This window comes from Convolutriloba macropyga, chromosome 7 (assembly GCF_964194025.1).
Source record: "Convolutriloba macropyga chromosome 7, txConMacr16.3, whole genome shotgun sequence".
Taxonomy (NCBI): domain Eukaryota; kingdom Metazoa; phylum Xenacoelomorpha; order Acoela; family Convolutidae; genus Convolutriloba; species Convolutriloba macropyga.
The window spans coordinates 65,852,954-65,872,746 of record NC_134474.1 but is presented as its reverse complement, the minus strand read 5'-3'; the positions used below and the strand labels follow the sequence as shown (position 1 = coordinate 65,872,746).

Here is a 19,793-nt window from a genome sequence, read left to right as displayed (position 1 = left end):
GCTTTTCATTTTGTACCCTATGTGTACTCCACTGCCATCTGGAATGCCCGAAAAACCAATAATGCTGGGAATTTCTTTACTGGGAAAAGTAATTCCTTATTTTTTACCCATCAAAATTTCAAACTTTCCAGTTTTCTTGATCTCTCTGAATGAAAAGTTTGGTAGTCCAACAGTTCGTTTGATAGTAGTTAGTATGTCAACAACTGAATTATAAGTTCCTGTCATGATAGACAATTTGTCACCGTTATACGGACGAGAGATCACATTGGCTTCGGTAGCCCTTTTCTGGCTGTCTTCGTACCCTTTTAAGCTATATACTACCATGTCTCCATTTACAATATGCGCAATTTTTGTGGGGAAAATGATCTCACTGAGAGCTACTCTCCAGTCACCAGCGAGTTGAATTTCATCATTGAAAAAGTTTCGAAATGAACTGAGAGTGTTAGAGTCAAAAATTTCCATTGAAGCCGATGAAATAACATGCACAGTGAATTCATCGGTGAAACGGTTTTCACTCATTTTTCTCTACACGAACAAGCTGTAACTCTGGTTGAAAAAATTTACCTTCAATTTTTTCACCGTTTGCATCAATAAGTGAATACGTTGGCGGATTGAAGGTTGCTAAGCTTTCTACTTCAAAAACTTCGTCGGTGAAAGATTGTTTATACCCTTTCCTGAAGGCTTCGTCTTTTTTGACAATTCTTACAAAGTCTCCAACGTAAAATTTGGGTCTCTGAAACTTGACTGTTTGAGCGCTCAACGAGACAAGTCGTGGAACATCCTTTTTAGTGACTTTATTTGGAGCAAGTTTGGTTACTCGGTTGACTCGTGAATTAATTGTTTTCACAAGTTGATCCAGTTTATCTATGTAGGAGTATGTCCACTTTTCTTCAAAGTACTTGTAGATAATGTTTTTTAGTGAGCGAATGTTCCGCTCTGCGAACGCAGACTTTTTTTCACTGAAAGTGCTGTATAAATGAATTCCTCGTTTGTTGCATAAGGTTTTGAAGGCTCCAAGAAACTCTGTACCATCATCAACCCACACTTTTTGTGCTTGCTTGTTTTTTATCATTTTTTTAAAGGCCGAGGCAGTTTCCGTTGCATACTTTGTTTTTAAGGGCTCCACACGAAGGTATCTGGAAAGACAGTCGACCGCAACCAATAAATATTTAACATTTCGTTGTATTTTGCTAGTTTATCCACAAAAGCCTAGTCAGCGTACCAAATTTCATTTATGTCTTTTACTATTACTTTAAGTCTGGGAAATCGTAAACGAATTGGGTGATATTTTGTAAAAGATGACTTGGTTTCCAAGTATGTCTTAATTTTACCAAATGATAATTTGCTTTGGGTTTTTAATCGCTTTGGGTTTCCAAACGATGCAGGTCCCTTCAAAAACAGTTGGTCCAACGTTTTTTTCTCAGAAGAAGTAAGACCATTTTTGCTGTTTGTTCTCTCCTTCTGCCGTCTTTTTCTTGTGCCCGTTTTTCTTTGGTTGGTAACTTGATAACCGCTTCCTGATTGTCCTCGTGGGCTTGCAAAAATTTCTTCTTCGCTTTCGGATGCTTCCAAGATCTGTTTGGCATAGGTATTCGAAACTAAGTGAGGTGGAAGATCGAGAGCTAATAATGCTCGAGAATATTTTTGAATGTCAATTTTCTTTGTTGACTGCTGTGTTATACAAAAAATTTCACGCTTTTAAGCCAAGTGGTTGGTTATCAATATGAATGATACCACCTGGATCTTCAATGGATATTGTCGGGGATTCTAATATCTTGTTGAGAATGATTTCTGCTCTTCCTATTTTATTTTTCTCCATCACTCTCAAATCTCTCATTATTGACTGAAACGTTGTAGTTGTACCTTTTTTGACAATAGGTTCAATTTCACTGTCATCACTCATCGGCTCCTCTTTTTCCTCATGATCTGTTTCAACATTTATGCTGGGTTCTGTCTGGACTGCTCCATCCTCTTTTTCACTTTTTTCCGGATTTTGTAACATGTTTCTTTGAATGAGAGACAATTGCGTGGCTTTCTGTTTGTAGACAGGATTGTCAAAAATTTCACTTTTTGCCGGTTGTGTTGACATGAACATTCTTTTGGGAATTAAGATACATTCTTCAGTATACATTATCACTTCCTCAGATGAAGGTAACACGAGAGAGCAATACCTTTCAAAAGAACCGTGTTTTTAGCAAAAATCTGCCTTTTATTTTTTAAACTTGTTTGTTTAGATAAAGGTTTTTTAATTGAATTTTCATGACCTTGTATTAATGTTTTCTTGACGGGAACGTTACCGTTAACAACATTAAGCAAACACTCGCAAAGAAAGTTAATAAAACTATTTGGTGCTGACTTGATTAGTTCTTTTGACCTTATGTCCGATGTCTCTAACATTCGCCGCAGCATACAAAGCTCTTTCTCTCTCATTACTCAAATTTGTTATAACAGCTTTAGCTGGGGGAAGGTAAAAAACGGATGGTCCTGGTGGAACAATATTGGAGCAGTAACGTAAAACGTCCGATGTTTTTGGATCCAGATCGATCAGTAAATGACCAAAGGGTTGTTTGGTTGCTAGCTCGTAGCTATCTTTCAAAAACTGCGTGTTATTAAGCTGTCGACCAATTAAACCAATCTGTTGAATGTCACGGGGTGATTTAAATGAAATGATGTATGTTGTATTAAGATCAATAGTTCGTGACCATTTACTTTGTTGAAATAAATTGTGTTTTACGTAAATTACACTAATGTTTTTGTGACGTCCTGCTCTAGCCAATTTCGAAAACTCTTTGTCATTAAAAATCTCTTCACATGAATCGTCAAACACCAACAGACAGTTTTCGAGCTCCGATATCATATCGAAGCTTGAAAATTTGGTAAACTGTATGTTTAATTTTGCCTCTAGTGACTTAAATTTGGGTTGTTCATGTTGGTAGAAATAAAAAATTGAGAGGAACTTTGGAGAAAAAGTGTTTTCGAGTAACATTCTGAAAATAAGCTCTGTTTTTCCACAACATGACGGACCGCAAACAGCCATAAACAACCGGTCAGTTGTTGAAATGATTTTATTCATAATTTTGGGCTGGGAAGAGCGTATCCAACTGTACAAGAAAGAAGAGAAAACCAAAATGTAGACTCTTCACATTCAAGCTGGAAAAACACAAGTTCTACCAGAGAAACTATTATGAGAAAAATTATAATAAAAACTTGTGTAAAATAAACAACTTCTGATCGTGGTATCCTTGAATTACAAAACCTCCATGATCGTCTTTCATGGTGATTATCATCAAACACTAAGTCAGTTATTGCCCCGCCTGTATCTAACTGATCCTCTGCTTTACTCATTTCAAAATAAGTCTTCTAAAAAAAGAGGTAAATTTGGTTATTTCATTATATAAATTTCATAAGATACAAATGGTGAGTTTTCATTATCATTGATAAAAGTAATGGTGTAGTTCGCATTTACTCTGTCAGTTTTTTCTCTGAAAACAATTGACTACGTTGTTCTTTTAAATTCTTCGTCTTATTTCAGCTGGAAGGCTCTTATCGTTCAGTGACATCAGAACTGGTTCTGCACGCTTGGGCATAGGTAAAGGCGTTAGTTTCAGCTTTCGCATTTTCTCTTCCAAAGACATGGTACAATTGAAAGTACTCCAAAAGTGAAAGGTATTTCTTGAAGGCTTCTATTTCAGCTCCAGTACAGACAATTTGCTGTTTCCTCAGTACAGTTTGACCACGACTGTCAACTTTTTCCTCTTTGACAAATGTAGCTGTTAATTGATTTTCATCCGCTATACAACTGTAAATCACTAAATTTGGGGACAAGTTCACTTGAAGTAGAGACGATGCTGCTTTCTCGGACCGTCGATTCATTCGTTAGCCACAGGTAAAAAAGTAGTCTTAATTTTACCAAATGATAATTTGCTTTGGGTTTTTAATCGCTTTGGGTTTCCAAACGATGCAGGTCCCTTCAAAAACAGTTGGTCCAACGTTTTTTTCTCAGAAGAAGTAAGACCATTTTTGCTGTTTGTTCTCTCCTTCTGCCGTCTTTTTCTTGTGCCCGTTTTTCTTTGGTTGGTAACTTGATAAGCGCTTCCTGATTGTCCTCGTGGGCTTGCAAAAATTTCTTCTTCGCTTTCGGATGCTTCCAAGATCTGTTTGGCATAGGTATTCGAAACTAAGTGAGGTGGAAGATCGAGAGCTAATAATGCTCGAGAATATTTTTATTCTCGAGCATTATTCATTCGTTAGCCACAGGTAAAAAAGTAGCTTTTTTTTGCACAGTGTTGATTTCTTTGCCGCTTAGGACAGCTTAAAACATGTAAAGTACAAATTGGTGTCTCGTGAAAAAATTTCCAATTTTCAATTTTTGGACATAATAAAATCTCTAAATTGATAACGTCCTTTTTGAGAAGTTTCTGAATAGTTTCTGTTTTTTAGTTCTGTTTAAAAAGTTGCCAAGGGAAATCGAAGTGCTATGCTATCAAAAATTTGTTGCAAATAACAATACGGATAATCTCCACTCTCCCAATTCAAACCATGGAGATATTTTGACACCCAACTGTATGATCGTCTCTCACTCGAAGACAGTATGTTGAATGAAGTTGGGGGTAAAATGACAGTATCGCAATAATTTTCTGTCGAAACAGCTAGTTCTTTGATAATAAAACCAGACTTTTTATGTCGAAAGCCTTCAAAATCAAGAACAACTGGTCTTGATTTCAACATTCAAGCAAACTGAATAAATTGCTTTTAAAAGTCTTTACATATAGACAGAAGGCAAGTCCTGTCACGTGATGAAGATACTCGTTTGTCACTGGACACGGTAGGACATACGAATAGCCCGGCCCTTTTTCACTATATTCAAAGACAAAACCTGAAGCGTCGTGAAGTATAGCATGCAACCTCAAAATTTTGTAAGACTTGAAATACTTGTCCATAGACGAATTATCAATACCAATCAGTCCACCATAGGGTCTCATTTTCATCGCAATATCCAAATCAAGGTCAGGATCCAAGAACTGACATGTTGCCAAGAATAAAGAAACCTTTCACCGTATTGAAAATAATCCTTTTTCAATTCCTTGTAAATTTCGTAAATAGCTTTCAAATCAACCGTCGCTAGGGTTGTCATGGCGGAAAAATGAGTTTCAAGGCCGCCTAACCCCCTTAATCCCTTTCCGTCTAGGATAACCCCCTATTATCCCATGTTTAAGTATCGTAGGATAACCCCCCTCTCTTGAGACAGTATTTACTTACTACTCATGCTTTTTATCATACTGCATATAACATTTTTATTTAAAAACCACGAAATGGAGATATATTAATTAATTGGTTTGATAATATCTTTTTTAAAAGAACTGGAATTGCATTGCCAGATATAAAATACCGTAGCTACATTGATAAATTTAGATATAGTTTTAAGTGAATCTATATTCTCTCCATGATAGGCTTCCATGTTTTGATTTTATTTTGTATGATGTACGAACATGTTCAAAATGAAATGTGACAAAGAGGCTCAATAATGTGCATTAGCACATGATTTTCTGAACCCGCTTACCCACATTTTCGGCTTAATTGTCTAACAAATCGGGAAGGGATAGAAAACTTAAATATTTGTAGTATTCTTATGTACTCAAGTATGTTTCAAAAATAACTGCTCTATGAGCAAAAAATTCAATTCCGATAACTGGAACTCAAAGGAGTTTTGAAAGACGCCGCTTTAGAGGGCCGTGGAGATTTGCTATTATTAAGAATACGAAGCAAGCCAAACAATATTGAACATTAACAACATCCAAAACTTTGGATTTATTTTTGTACAAAAATGTAAAACAGAGACTAAATAGCGTCACAAAAAACCGAACCTAAACAAACAACTATTCCATTGTTCAGCACTAGAAAAGATTTGGAGCCAGCCCATAAGGAGACTCAGCAATAAAAAGACAAAAGAAAACAACAGAAGCGGCTAACTTAAAACTTACGCTCATAATTTCTGAAAAAAAAAAGGTTCCAAAGTAAAGATCGCCGCTGGATATGAACTGAATACGTTCATAATACGACCATTTACAACTTCATCAGATAAGACATTTGAACTTGTCATTATAAAGATTGTTTCATTTGACTCCAAAAAAAACAACAAATACAGAAAAACAAAAACTCAAAAAAAATTTTGTGAGAAAACGGTGTCGAAACCGTTATCAAGAAGTCCAAGAAAGCAAATTTCTTAGCCTAAAAAACACTCTGTTGCACGTTTTGTGAAAGCCAATAAACTGATATGTGATCAGTTATTAATGAGACTAACAAGCAGCCAATAAAGGAGGAAAGTTAAAAAACAACAATTGTATTTATCGAAAACAATTAAATTAAAGGTCATGAAAATCATTAGCTATAAATTGAACAAAAAGTAAATTTAAGTTTTTCATTCCTCTAAAAGCGGCCAAGGTGACTTGCTTTGATCAAAATATAACCTACGTTTACAAAAAGAACGTCAAATACAGATAAAAATTCAAAATAATTTTTCTTAAAACCCTGTCGAAGTTGTTAAAACCACAATGAATTCATTTAAAAAATTAGCTATGTTAAATTTCTCCCTGCTTTTTTGCCAGAAACGTGATATTTGATCTTTGAATAAAAACATTAGGTAACGGATTGATAAAAACAACAAGATGCAAAGTTAAAAATCAAATTTTTTTGAAACAGTTACTTTCAAAAATATTAAAACAATCAGCGATAAACTAAAATTTTTTAACGAGTTCTTTTATTCGTCCGTGACTTCAGAAAAATCATGAGATTTTTCATTAATCACTTAATGTCATAGGTTAACAAAAATATCGTTAAACATGAACAAAAATCAAAAAAGAAAAAAATCGAAAAACAGGTGTCATTCTCGTTATAACCAAAATCAATTCGCTGAAAGTTTTAGATAGGTTCAAATTCCCCTTTTTCCAACACCAAAACTGTGACGAGTGATTTTATTTAACGAGAAATGTTTATTATTGAAAATAGACAAAAAGTACAGACGTTGTAAAATCAAGAATTACTTTTGTATAAGTTTTTGAAAGCAATATTTTTCAAAGTAATGAAAACCAACAGCTATCACTTCAAATCTTTAAATAGGATCTAATTATTCCTCCAATAGAAACTGTTGAGACATGTCCTCAATCAAAATATGTCATACACTTACAAAATAGAAAATCAAATTGACAAAAATCGAAAACTAAATTAGTTTTTTTTTTCGGCAAAAACAGTATTGAAACAGTTGAAATCATAAATTCACTAAAATTTAACTTCAATCAATTGCACTTTCCTTTGATGCTAAAAAATGATATCTGATCAGTAACTATGACGACTTATTTACAAAAAAAAACAAAAAAACAAGCTGCAAAGCAAAATACAACGTTTTGAAAACATTTACTTTCAAAGTTATGAAAATTAATCAGCTGTAAAATGATGAATGAAGATGTGCATCAAAAATAGTTAAAGATATTTTGTCTCCACCAAAGAAGCCACTTGGAGCTGCTACTAAGCACATTTTTTCATAGGTTTAATGAAAGAACTTCAAACACAGAGAAAAGTCAAATATATTTTTTTGCGAAAATCCTTTGCCGAAGCAATTAGAACCATTAATCATTTCACTAAAAAAATGATACTTCAAAATGCAACTCTTTTGTGCTAGCATGTGACATGTTATCTGTGGTTAATGAGACTAGGTAACAAATAAAAAAAAAAGAATATAAGACGGAAACAAAAAACATCCTTTAAATATCTTGAAAAAATTTTCCTTAAAGTCATGAAAACCATCAGTTAACAACTGAAATCAGTAAAAAACGCTCATGTGTTTTTCCATAACAAATCACGTAAACCCTTTATCGTTCAGAAATTTTCATGCGACTACAAGAAAAAGGCATTTAAAGACAAAGTGAAAAAAATTCCTTTAAGTTCTAGAAAATGGTGTCAAAGCCGCGGACTTTTTTTTGGATTTGAGAATTCATCGATCCGACCAAAACTAGTCCGGCCATTACTTTTCGTTCATTAAGAACATACAATGACTCCCATTATAATAGATACGGATAATTTGACAAAAAAATTCAATTATCAGATAGAAAGGATGCTGATTGTATAATTATCGATATTTATTAGCTAAAAACCGGCAACATTTCAAACCCAGAAACCTTTCAAAGAAAGCGAAGACGTAAATTAGCCCTCTCATGAGGTGAGGCAGAATGTGTCCGCATTTTTAAGGTATTGACTTTCGGTAAATTTAGGCAAAAATGATTAAAGAAGCTTACTTCTTGCAGTTTTCGATGAAAAAAGTCTGATTTTTTGAAAATTTTAGCGAAAATTGAGCCAAAAAATTGGATGAAGAGTTTCATGAATACACTTTTATGTTTAGAAATTAAATTAACATTACTTTCCTAATACAATTTTAACCTACTTTAACAATACTGACAAAAATATAGCCAACAATTCCGGAAAATGTGAATAAAAACAACGGGAATCCCTATTTATCACAAAATTATTAAACTCGTTAACTCACTGAAAAAAGCGAAAATCAAAAAAATCTTTTTAATTCCATATTCTACGCTGGACGGGCTTTTTAATGCCACTCACAGCTCTCTACGATAAATATATCGATCGGCCAAAATTGTCTGAACAAAAAAGAGCCCGTTTGAGTATATAGTTCCTCCCTCCCCACTAAAGTGGGGGTCTGAACAAAAAGTTTTTTCCGTTTGTGCCCCCCCATTACTTTATGCTTCCCCTAATTAAAGAGCACGTGCGTCTGTGGGTGCAAATATAATATGGGGGGCACAAACCGAAAAGATGCGTTTTTTTCCTAAAACAGGGTGAAAATTTTTATAATACAGACGTATGATGATAGAAGTTTTATTCATGAGGGGTAAAGGAAACAGATGCCTGAAAGGATTCTTCGGTTTAATTGGCAGTCCCGAAGTTGTCTCCATCAAGACCTGAAAACAATTAAAAACAAAGAAATAGCTTACATTATGCGAACTTGTCTGAATATGTATCGGAAAAATAAGAAAGCTCTAAGAAAAAGTTTCGGGCAACTTTTTTGTAAACAGAGTTGAAGTAAAACCATCAAAAATTTTACTAAAACTTTAGACAAACTGTTTTCTCAGTCAGAGTTTAATTCATTACTATGAAAAAAATAACAAATGTTTCTAATTTTCTCTGCTGTTATTTTTATGATTCATTCTTAAATCATGCAAAGACCTTTTTGTGGACTAATTGAGGACTATACTCAGATATCTCGAAATGCTGTATAATTCCAGCGTCACATGTTGTGCCAGGCGACATTCCACCATGCAAGAATGGAGCGATCAATCCAGGCCGAAAATATTGCCGTGAGCAAAAATCTGTGCGTGATCTCGAAGTTCGAGCAACAGTTTATTCGCCAGGTGTTCTGGTAGAACGCGTCTTTTTAATAACTGAAACTCCAAACTTTGGACAAGTCACATATTGGCAAGTCTGTTTATCCAAATCTTTATTGAATGATAGACACTTTCGGGTCAGTTATAACGTTTGCAAGATCTAGCTGAAGTCTAGTATCAGAGCACAAATATGTGAAAGGACTGTGTTAGAACCCCGGATCTTTCGCTTTTCATAGACTGAATCAGAAAGTAAGATAAATTTAACTTTGTGCAAGCCTTTCTCTTATATCAAGATAACTATGACAGTTGGCCGAAATAGTCTAGTTAAAAAGGTGTGTAAAAATTTTGTAAAAAGCTCACTTTTTTCATTTCAGGTGATTAAAAATTCATTTAATTGATGGCGAATAGTTAGTTAGAGCTCAAATTTTACAAATATTTGACTTCCCAGAGTCAGGCTCGCAATTAATAGCACAAAGTTCAATGAGTTCGTTGATCACAGGACCACAACTATGAAAAATTATGAGTTCAGTTTTAACGAAGAAGTCTGCTTTCTAATGACTCGAATGAACTTTTAGATCCGGAATGTTTACGTGATACATCCTGCGGTTGATACAGTTCTATTAACATCAAATGAAAATTTAGAAATCAACTTCCTAAAATAGAAGATGGCTTTGAACGAATAACAATTATTTTTTGAGGCTCGCAAAATGAAAATGAATTGATTTCTATTAGAAGGCAACTAGAAGCTGTATTATGAAAAAAATAATAAAAAATGTAAAGCTTTGGTTTGAGCCATAATCACTTTTTTCTACAGATCATGCGCTGTATTGGTCAAAATATTGTATATTGACTATAACGACAACTTTATTCATCAATTAAGGTTTACTACGATAAAAATATATATATAACTTATCGAGAGACCTAAGATTTTGCCAATTGGCTATTTCATTAAACTGGAAATAATATTGTAATTTTGGAAAATAAAACAAAAAAAATTCTGCAACTGTACTTAATAGGGTTGACCACTTGTCAGCTGGAGAAATAATCAAGATGTGAGAACTTACCACTTATTCTTTGACAACAAAAATAAAAAAAGGAAAAATAGTTTGTGTTAGAATATCGATCAAACTATAGTCTTAAAATATAAATGAATCGTCAAGAAATGGTGCTGAGAATCAATATTCGGTTCAAATTGGTGAATCTAGATAACTATTATTAGAGTTAGATTAAGTGATGTAAAATCTTCCCAGCATGTATTAAATGATGATGATATCTCCGGAAGTGTGAATTCTTAGAAAAGTGCAAATGCATTCCATTTATGGTTCCCTTTGCGACTGATTTGCAGAAGCAAACCATATTGGGTAACCTTTGCGACCCCCACTATAAATCACGTTGTTAAGATTAGTTTTGTATCTTGACTTTTTCACACTGATAATGGGTATATATACAGCTGATTTTTGAGTCCTTTTTCATCCCCAAATTCAAATCATCATCTTGATCTAATAATCAGATCTCTCCTGTAAATCTCTAAATTATACTGTAAAATATCATTTTGTTATTCTCTCATTTTTTGAGAAATTAATTCTTTTACTTAGTTAAAAACGCTTTTTTATTCCGCTTGCGAAAGTCCATAACCCAACAGGTTATGGGCCCAGCAATTTTCTAAGTCATAAAATTAATTTCCAAAACAAAACTAATTTGTTGCTGACAGTCATAATCCTTTTCTGCTTAGTACCTTTTCTTTTCACAACTGTTTTGCCTGCTCAAACTTCAATGGATCAACAGACAGTGAAGCTGCTGACCTACACAGGAAAGGCACAGGACCTTCCAATCTGGAGCACAAGATTTGTGGCGATGATGCTGACGAAGGGAATCTACAAATCACTACTGGGGACAGAGGAGCAACCCAATGAGCCTGCGCCACTGGCCAATGGGGCAACCAATGATGAGAAGAAGAACCACAAGGTGCTGAAGGATGTATATGAGAAGGAAGTTGCAGACATCAAGGAGAAACGGAACAATGTGTTGTGCCATTTGGCACTGACTCTAGATGCAACAACCCTCATGCTGATGAGACATGACTGTGTGGGAGATGACGGCATTGGAGATGGAGCAAAGGCTTGGAAGCTTTTGCAAGAGAGATTTCAGAGTGTGGAGACGCCGACAGTGGTGACTTTAGTGGCACAGCTTGCTCGACTGCAGCTCGAGGATTCTGAGGATTTGGACAGCTTCTTCATCAGAGGACAGGAGTTGCTCACAAGGCTACAAGAAGCAGGGGAAGCAGTCTCAGAGACCCTCTTCAACGCCTTGGTCCTCAATGGTCTGCCAATGAGGTATGAAAGTTTTGTTGTACAGGAAAGCTTCAACCCGGCAACAAACTTCACAGAGTTGAGGAAAAGGCTGCAGAACTTTCATGAGAGCACGGTGCAGAGACACAAGGGACAAAGTGGTTCAGTGGCACTGGCAGTGAAGCGTGACTTCAAGAAGGGACCCAAGAAAGGAAACTGCTTTGTGTGTGGGATCCCTGGACACTTTGCCAAGGACTGCAGGAAGAAGGAGACAGCACAATGCAGCAAGTGTGGTGAGAAGGGTCACCTAGACAGGGCATGCAAGAGACAAGGAGATGGAGACAAACATGAGTCAGTGGCAATGGGTCCAACATTGGCTACACCAGACGAGGAATGCTGGGCAGCTCTTACCCAGTGGAAGACAGCAGGCATGCTAGTGGACAGTGGTTGTACAGATCACATAGTGACGAACATCGATGCGTTCCTGGACTTTGTGCCCATTCAATCAGTGGTCAGAAATCCCAACGGAGAGGCTTCCAGAGTGGTGGGCAGAGGCTGTGTGAGGATCAGCATACCCTCAAACAAAGGGGAATTCCAATGCGAACTCAAAAATGTTCTGTGTGTGCCGGACTATTCTTCAAACCTCCTATCAGTCTCAAGATGCACGGAGTGGGGACATAGCTTCACTTTCGAGAGAGGAAACAGCTGCATGAAACTCCAGAAGGGAACTCGGGTAAAACCAACACAAGAAAATAATTTGTTTTACTTACTCTGCAGCGTTCTAGAATTCAAGATGAGTTCCAACAGCGTGAAACTTGACAGTGCAAGGAAGTGGCACAGACGATTGGGTCATTTGAATCAAGCGGATGTGGTCAGGAATGCACCAGAAACAGTGGGGGAACTCGATGATGTATGCAATGTGTGTGCATTGGCCAAGATCACAAAGACTCCAGTACCAAGAATGGTAGAGACCCAAGCAGAAGAGAAGCTGGAGAGGGTGTTCACAGACGTGATGGGACCTTTCAGAGTAGAGTCACTGTCAGGGTTCCGGTTCTGCATAGTGTTTGCAGACCAGTACACGAAGTTTGTGTTTGTGGACTTGCTTAAGGCAAAGAGTGAAGCACTGGCCAGCCTGAAGAAATTTGTTCTCAGTGTGGGGACGCCCAAGAAGCTGAGGCAAGACAATGCGAAGGAGTTTCTCTCAGAGCAGTTCAAGACGTACCGCTTAGATGCAGGCATTCTACAGGAAAAGACCATACCAGAGACGCCACAACAGAATGGGTTAGCTGATAGGTGCAACAGGACAATGCTGGAGATGGCAAGATGTTTGCTCATTGACTCAGGACTTCCCAAGATGATGTGGGGAGCAGCAATTCTTCACGCAGCAAGGATCAGAAACTTGGTTGTGAGACGAGGAGAAGAAAAATGTCCAGCAGAGCTGATGAGAGGTATGAAACCTAAGCTTTCAATTAGTAAATTATCTATTTTTGGTTGCAAAGTCTTCATGAGGAAGAGGGACAGAGAAGTCAGCAAACTTGAACCCAAGGCACTGGAAGGAAAGTTTGTGGGTTACACTGAAGGAGAAAACGGATACCTGGTGTACATACCCAACACACGCAAGGTGATGGCAGTTCGAGAGGTGATCATCAAGGAGTCTGGAGTGGGCTCAATCCCTGACAACAAAGAAACGGCTGACCTACTAGATGATGGGTCGGAATTGGGAATCTGGCACCCAGATGATGGTCATCAAGATGATGACAACAGAGAACGACAGGACACATCTACTGCAATAAAAGAGGAGTGGCATGACGCAGGGAGCGTGAATACTCAAGAAACAACACTGAGACAAGAGGCCTCAGATGTTGGAAAAACATCAAGAGATGAAGAATCTACTGCAACAAGAGGGAGTCACAGAGACTCAGATTCACTGGAAGACAGTGACACAGAAGACTTCTCACAATTAGAGACAGTTGGCTTCAATGAAGATGCACTGGAACACGCGGACAGAGCAGAAGCCAGACGAGGGACACGAGCAAGGAATGTTCCGCAATTTTTTGGAGAAGTCAGGACCCATCTTGCTGTGACTGAGGGCGACTATGTGGAACCCAAAACAGTCTACGAAGCCAAGCAAGGTGACGATTGGGACCAGTGGCACCGGGCAATGAAGGACGAGGTCAAGGCACTCCAAGACAACGAGACTTGGAACCTAGTGAGACCACCCACAGACAGGGACGTCATACCGGGAAAATGGGTCTACAAAGTGAAATTGGAACCCAGTGGTCAAGTGGACAAATACAAAGCGCGCTATGTTGCGAAAGGCTTCAAACAAGTGGAAGGACTGGACTACTTTGAGACTTTTGCGCCTACCTGTAAGCCAGAGACATTCAGGATTCTACTTCAGCTATCAGCGAAGCAGGGCGATGTGACGCACCAATTTGATGTCAAGACTGCTTTCCTGCACTCACCAATCGAGGAAGAAGTGTATCTGGAACAGCCACAGGAGTTTGTAAAACGCGGATCAGATGGGGAGAAGTTAGTATGTCGACTAAATAAATCAATTTATGGTTTGAAACAGGCTGCTAACAACTGGTACAAAGAGCTGGCAAACTTCCTACTGAGACAGGAGTTCATCAGAAGCAGTAACGATCACTGCTTGTTCGCAAGATCAGAGGCAGAGGATCACACCTTCATCTTGGTCTGGGTTGACGACATCATAGTAGCATCAAGAAGTATGACAGTGGTCTCTGATGTCAAGAAGGCACTAGAAGCAACCTTTCACATGGAAGACAGAGGGAGACTACACTGGTTTCTGAGTCTAAGAATCAGACGAGAAGAGGGCAAAGTCACAGTCAACCAAGAACGCTACATAGAAACAATGCTTGAGCGGTTTCAAATGGATCAATGCAAACCCTCAAGAACTCCAGCTGATTTGAATTTGAAACTTCAGACAGCACAGAACGGAGACGAAGAAGTGGACCAGAGGATTTACAGAAGCTTGGTTGGATCGCTTCTGTATCTGGCCAAACAGACGAGGCCAGACATCATGTTCACAGTCAACATTCTGTCCAGACACATGAATGCACCTACCAATCAACACTGGATGTGCGGAAAACGACTTCTGCGATATCTTCAAGGTTCAAAAGGTTTAAAACTTACTTACACAAAAGAGGCTAGTTATGATTTAGTGGGGGAAGGTGATGCAGACTGGTCTGGAGACGTGAACGACAGAAAATCAACAACGGGCTATTACTTCAAGCTCAACGGACGTGGCGCAGCACTCAGCTGGGGTGTCAAGAAGCAGGCTACAGTTGCTCTTTCTTCATCAGAAGCAGAATATCAGGGCATGGCAGCAGCAGTTCAGGAAGCACTCTACCTGAAACAACTTCTAGAGGATTTCGGCATCCAACAGAAACGTCCAATAGCAATTAGAGAGGACAACCAAAGTTGTATCAGACTCCGCCAAAACCCAGTCATGCACAAAAGGAGCAAGCACATCGAAACAAAGTTTCACTTCATTCGTGACAAGACTGAGGATGGGACTATTTCAATTCATTACGTCCCTACAGACAAAATGGCAGCGGACATCTTCACAAAGTCATTATCCGTTTCGAAAGTGGAAACATTCAGAGCAGTTTTGATGGGAGCAGACTCTACGCAATCAGCTCAAGTCTGAGTGGGGGTGTTAGAATATCGATCAAACTATAGTCTTAAACTTAGTGAGAATTAGAAAGAAAGTTTGACTTACCAGATTAGAAAGACAAGCAATATGACTGGATCAAAGAAATTATTTAAATTAATCGTCAAGAAATGGTGCTGAGAATCAATATTCGGTTCAAATTGGTGAATCTAGATAACTACTATTAGAGTTAGATTAAGTGATGTAAAATCTTCCCAGCATGTATTAAATGATGATGATATCTCCGGAAGTGTGAATGAATTCTTAGAAAAGTGCAAATGCATTCCATTTATGGTTCCCTTTGCGACTGATTTGCAGAAGCAAACCATATTGGCTAACCTTTGCGACCCCCACTATAAATCACGGTGCTAAGATTAGTTTTGTATCTTGACTTTTTCACACTGATAATGGGTATATATACAGCTGATTTTTGAGTCCTTTTTCATCCCCAAATTCAAATCACCATCTTGATCTAATAATCAGATCTCTCCTGTAAATCTCTAAATTCTACTGTAAAATATCATTTTGTTATTCTCTCATTTTTTGAGAAATTAATTCTTTTACTTAGTTAAAAATGCTTTTTATTCCGCTTGCGAAAGTTCATAACCCAACAGTTTGCGAGAAAAGCAAAAAATTTCCGAAGAGGAGGACAATTCTTAGGATAAAAACATTTTTTCCGTCTTATACCTTATAAGGGAGCATTGAAGTACTGTGTGTGGAAACTAATGGAAAAAAATGTAGGTTTACATCTAATATTTAACCCACACTTTGGTTATGTACATTCCTTTTCTTTTTATAAAAAAGTGTTAATCAAAAACGGTTAACCAAATGTGTTAATCAAAATTGTTAATCAAGTGTTGACCAAAAATTTTATGATAAAAATAAATATTTTTTCAAAATAGGTTTTTCGGTTTTAAAGGTTTTGGAGAAATCTTATTGAAAAACTCAGTCTTCTTGTTGCTTATTGCTGGTCATTTTCAAGCCAAAGACATAGTCCGTAAATAGTCAATATATTAATGTGGATATATGAAAAATTTTCAGAGAATAGCGTTAAATAATTGCTGTAGGTCGAACAAAATAATGGAAAAATGCAAAAACTTGATTTGAAAAATGCGTCAAAAAATTTCAAGCAACTCAAAAAATGTACAAACGAAATATTTTCTTAAAAAGACTTCACCATTATGCAAAGACTACTAATGAATTTATTAAGACGTTGATTAATTGAAATGGGAATTGCCTGCATTATACACTAAATGTATACAAATATCATGAAATAAAGATTTCAATTTTGCAAACTTTTACCAGTTTGTTAGAGTTTTCATCTGTTCTTGTACAGTCTGTTTTCATTGTTCCTACAACACTGATTCACAACCGCAAATTTAAAACATTTAAAAATAATTTGCGAGCATTTTGGACAACAAGAAACATCAATATATTTTCAAATGTCTTACATAGCGCAGCTGAGTTTCCTTTCAAACATTAATAATTCACTGTCTTGTGTTTGATAGAGGTCTTGTAACAACAAATTTTGTAAAATCTTATATCTTAATGGAAGTTGGCGATGACCTCGATAAAAGAATTCGGGGAGTCTTGAATAGCACATTAATAATTTTCAAAAAAAATCGGGAATCTTTAACAAAGAACTTCTTTTTACAATTACGCTTTGAAATACCATGTTCGTTTTGAATTACAAAGTTGATTGAAACAACGTTCAAATAAAAAAAACTAATTGGAAAACTTTTTGTCGAGCAGGAGAGGCTGACAATTTTTAAAAGGAAACTCATTGAACAATGACAACAATAGACGAAAACTAATAGAAAACTAAGTTGTTATAAGGTGTTAGTGTTGAATGATAATATTTATTCAAAAATAAATTTTATAAAAACTTAGTGCACTAAAGTTACACTGAATATAGGGCAGAATAGATTATGCGTATAAATCTGCGTAAAAGATTATGCGCAATAAAATTCTCTGTTTTATATAAAATGTTTAAACGTTTTATTTCAATTTACTTAGTGCGATATTGTAGAATGCTCATAAAATAACTATTCTGGAAAAATTAAGAAAAACTGAACGGACATTTTGTAAGACAACTGTTCTATTTTAGCTAATTGTTTGGTGAAACGTTTTTTTGAAGAACCCTATTAAGATATAGTATTGACAGGTCAGAAAGTAAATTGTTATTTTTCACTCTCTTGTTTGAATTGCGGTCTGTCCGCACTATGAAACAAAGCTACCAAGTTAAATTGATATTAGCCAAAAAAATCTAATAAAATGCACTCACACAATTTTTCAAACACAAAAATACGCACACAAACATGGCCGTCATAGGGCCAGAATTCAATTGCAAATACTTTGTAGGAATATTAGTTATTTTTAAGACCCACAGAACAATGTGGATTCAGGCCCTCATTGGCAACAAGATGGTGGTTTTGCTTTTCGAAGAGAAGTTTTGGTTGCAACCATGTTTTCTAGCCGAAACATCCGTCTATGAATTGAGTTTTAACTTTTTTCCTTTTTGAACATTGACTTTAGTTTTTCAGAAATTGGGCATTGATTTTTGAGGACACATTGTTTTATAGAGTTCCGTAGTCAATCGCCTTTGGTAAAATTCAAGATTCGAAAGTAAATTTTATCATTTTTACACCAGCATATTCAGTCCCTCATTCGTACAATTTACTGATCCCACCACTAGCACAGCCACCACTGAACCACCCTCATCTACCACCACCTATCCCCCAACTCACAAATGCCCGCTTACAGTCCCCTTGAATTTCCCCTTCGCCAACAGAATCCATTCGCCTACAATTTTTGTTTTCTAAACTAATTATTAAATGCTCTCAAACGAAGGTTTTAGCAATTATATTAGTACTGTTGGTCTTTTTTATTCAATTTTTCGTCTGACCCATTTGGGTTTTTGTCCTCCAAAACGGGTCAAACAGGTAGCACCCAGCGGGCATTAAGTTCTCTTATAGCCTTTCAGCTCACAGGTCTGCAAGTATGCGTTTTGGAGACTTATACTTATGATCTGAAGGGCGGTCGGTTCTTAGATGTTGACTGCCCCCGCCGGTTGTTTGAGAGCAGTTTGCCCAAAGTTAGTCGGTTATGTTTTTGATTTAGGTCAGCAATTTTGAGTTGACTTTTTATGAAATTTGCATCAACATTGTTCATAATTTTGTAATTCTCATTTGTTTTCTCATCCCAATTAAAAAGCATATAATATTCTGTCTACTTATTACAAAAAATAGTTTGCTTCTTGTACAGAAACTGACTACCAGCGTTTATAAGTGAAACAAATATAAGAGAATGGAGCAATTAACAAAGTTTTCCATAATTTACAAATTCGAGAACAAATATCAACTATTCCCTACCTCTAATAAGTATCAGAGGTTTCTTGAAAGTACAGGTAAAAATGAATTAACAGTTAACTTGGTTACCATGACCAGGTTTATAAAACAGCAGATCATCAGTTTAATAAATCATTTTTCAACAGTTCATTTCAGTTTTCCAGACATGAAATATATATTTCTATTCTCCCCCACTTTGGTCAGGTAAGAACAAAAACTCATTATTAATTAAACTTAATCAATCGTGTTTTCATTTGGAATAGTAAAACCCACACAATTGGGTTTTCAACTAGAATAGTAGAGCCCACTCTATTTGAGTTGCAATTGGGATACTGAAACTCACACAATCGAAAGTCATCAGATATTAAGGATGCTTCTTTTGCTTGCAGCTGGCTCACAGTTCTGCGCTTCTTGCTATCAACATTATAGCGTTTCCTCGCATTAGTGTGACTGAAACCGATTGCGCAAGCCTGCTGAAAGCAACTGACAAACCAGCTGAGCACAAACTTCTGTTGTCAGTGAGCAGAGCTATTCGATTCAATGTCTTTCTGACCAATTCAGAGTCCTCCACATGATTCAAAAGCCATGGGAATAAATTGAACACCTATGTTGGCACATTGTTGGAAATATTGCTCCAAATTCCTGTCTTCCGCAGCTCTCAGGGCAAAACCAGACTTCCCCGCCGCGTTTGATATAATACTGGGTTGCAGTGGAGAGGTAATGGTTATATCCAGAGCTGCCGGTTGCCCAGCAGACCAACAACGTGAATACAAATCTCCAGGTCGAGAATGCTTCTGGTATCAGGTTTTTCTGCTCTCAAAATTTTTTCCCTTAGGCGGTTATGTCGCGAAATCATATCGCCCCGCCCTTGACATGCAACAGCATGATCACCGAGTGTATCCAAAGATCCTGTTTTACAATAGGGACACTTCCTTTCTTTTTCATATATGGAGAGCCAAGTATGTACTTCACAGCTGCACAAAACTCATTTGGCAAGAGACGGAGGCCGAGAGCCGTTATGGGAGCTGCCGATATCCATGCTCCTGATTGAGGCAGAGAGAGTGACAATAAACGAGCTTTTTCTCTTTCGCAC

At 36.9% G+C, this 19,793-nt stretch overlaps 1 protein-coding gene across 1 annotated transcript in view; it reads right to left on the bottom strand.

Annotated features, from left to right (window-relative positions):
- Positions 1–19,793, bottom strand: part of LOC142342465 (acetylcholine receptor subunit alpha-type des-2-like) — a 70,256-nt gene that overhangs the window by 33,888 nt on the left and 16,575 nt on the right. The window contains exon 3 of the mRNA XM_075393804.1: positions 8,921–8,966. Within this exon, the coding sequence (XP_075249919.1) occupies positions 8,921–8,966 (46 nt within the window). The remainder of the gene's footprint in view (positions 1–8,920; positions 8,967–19,793) is intronic.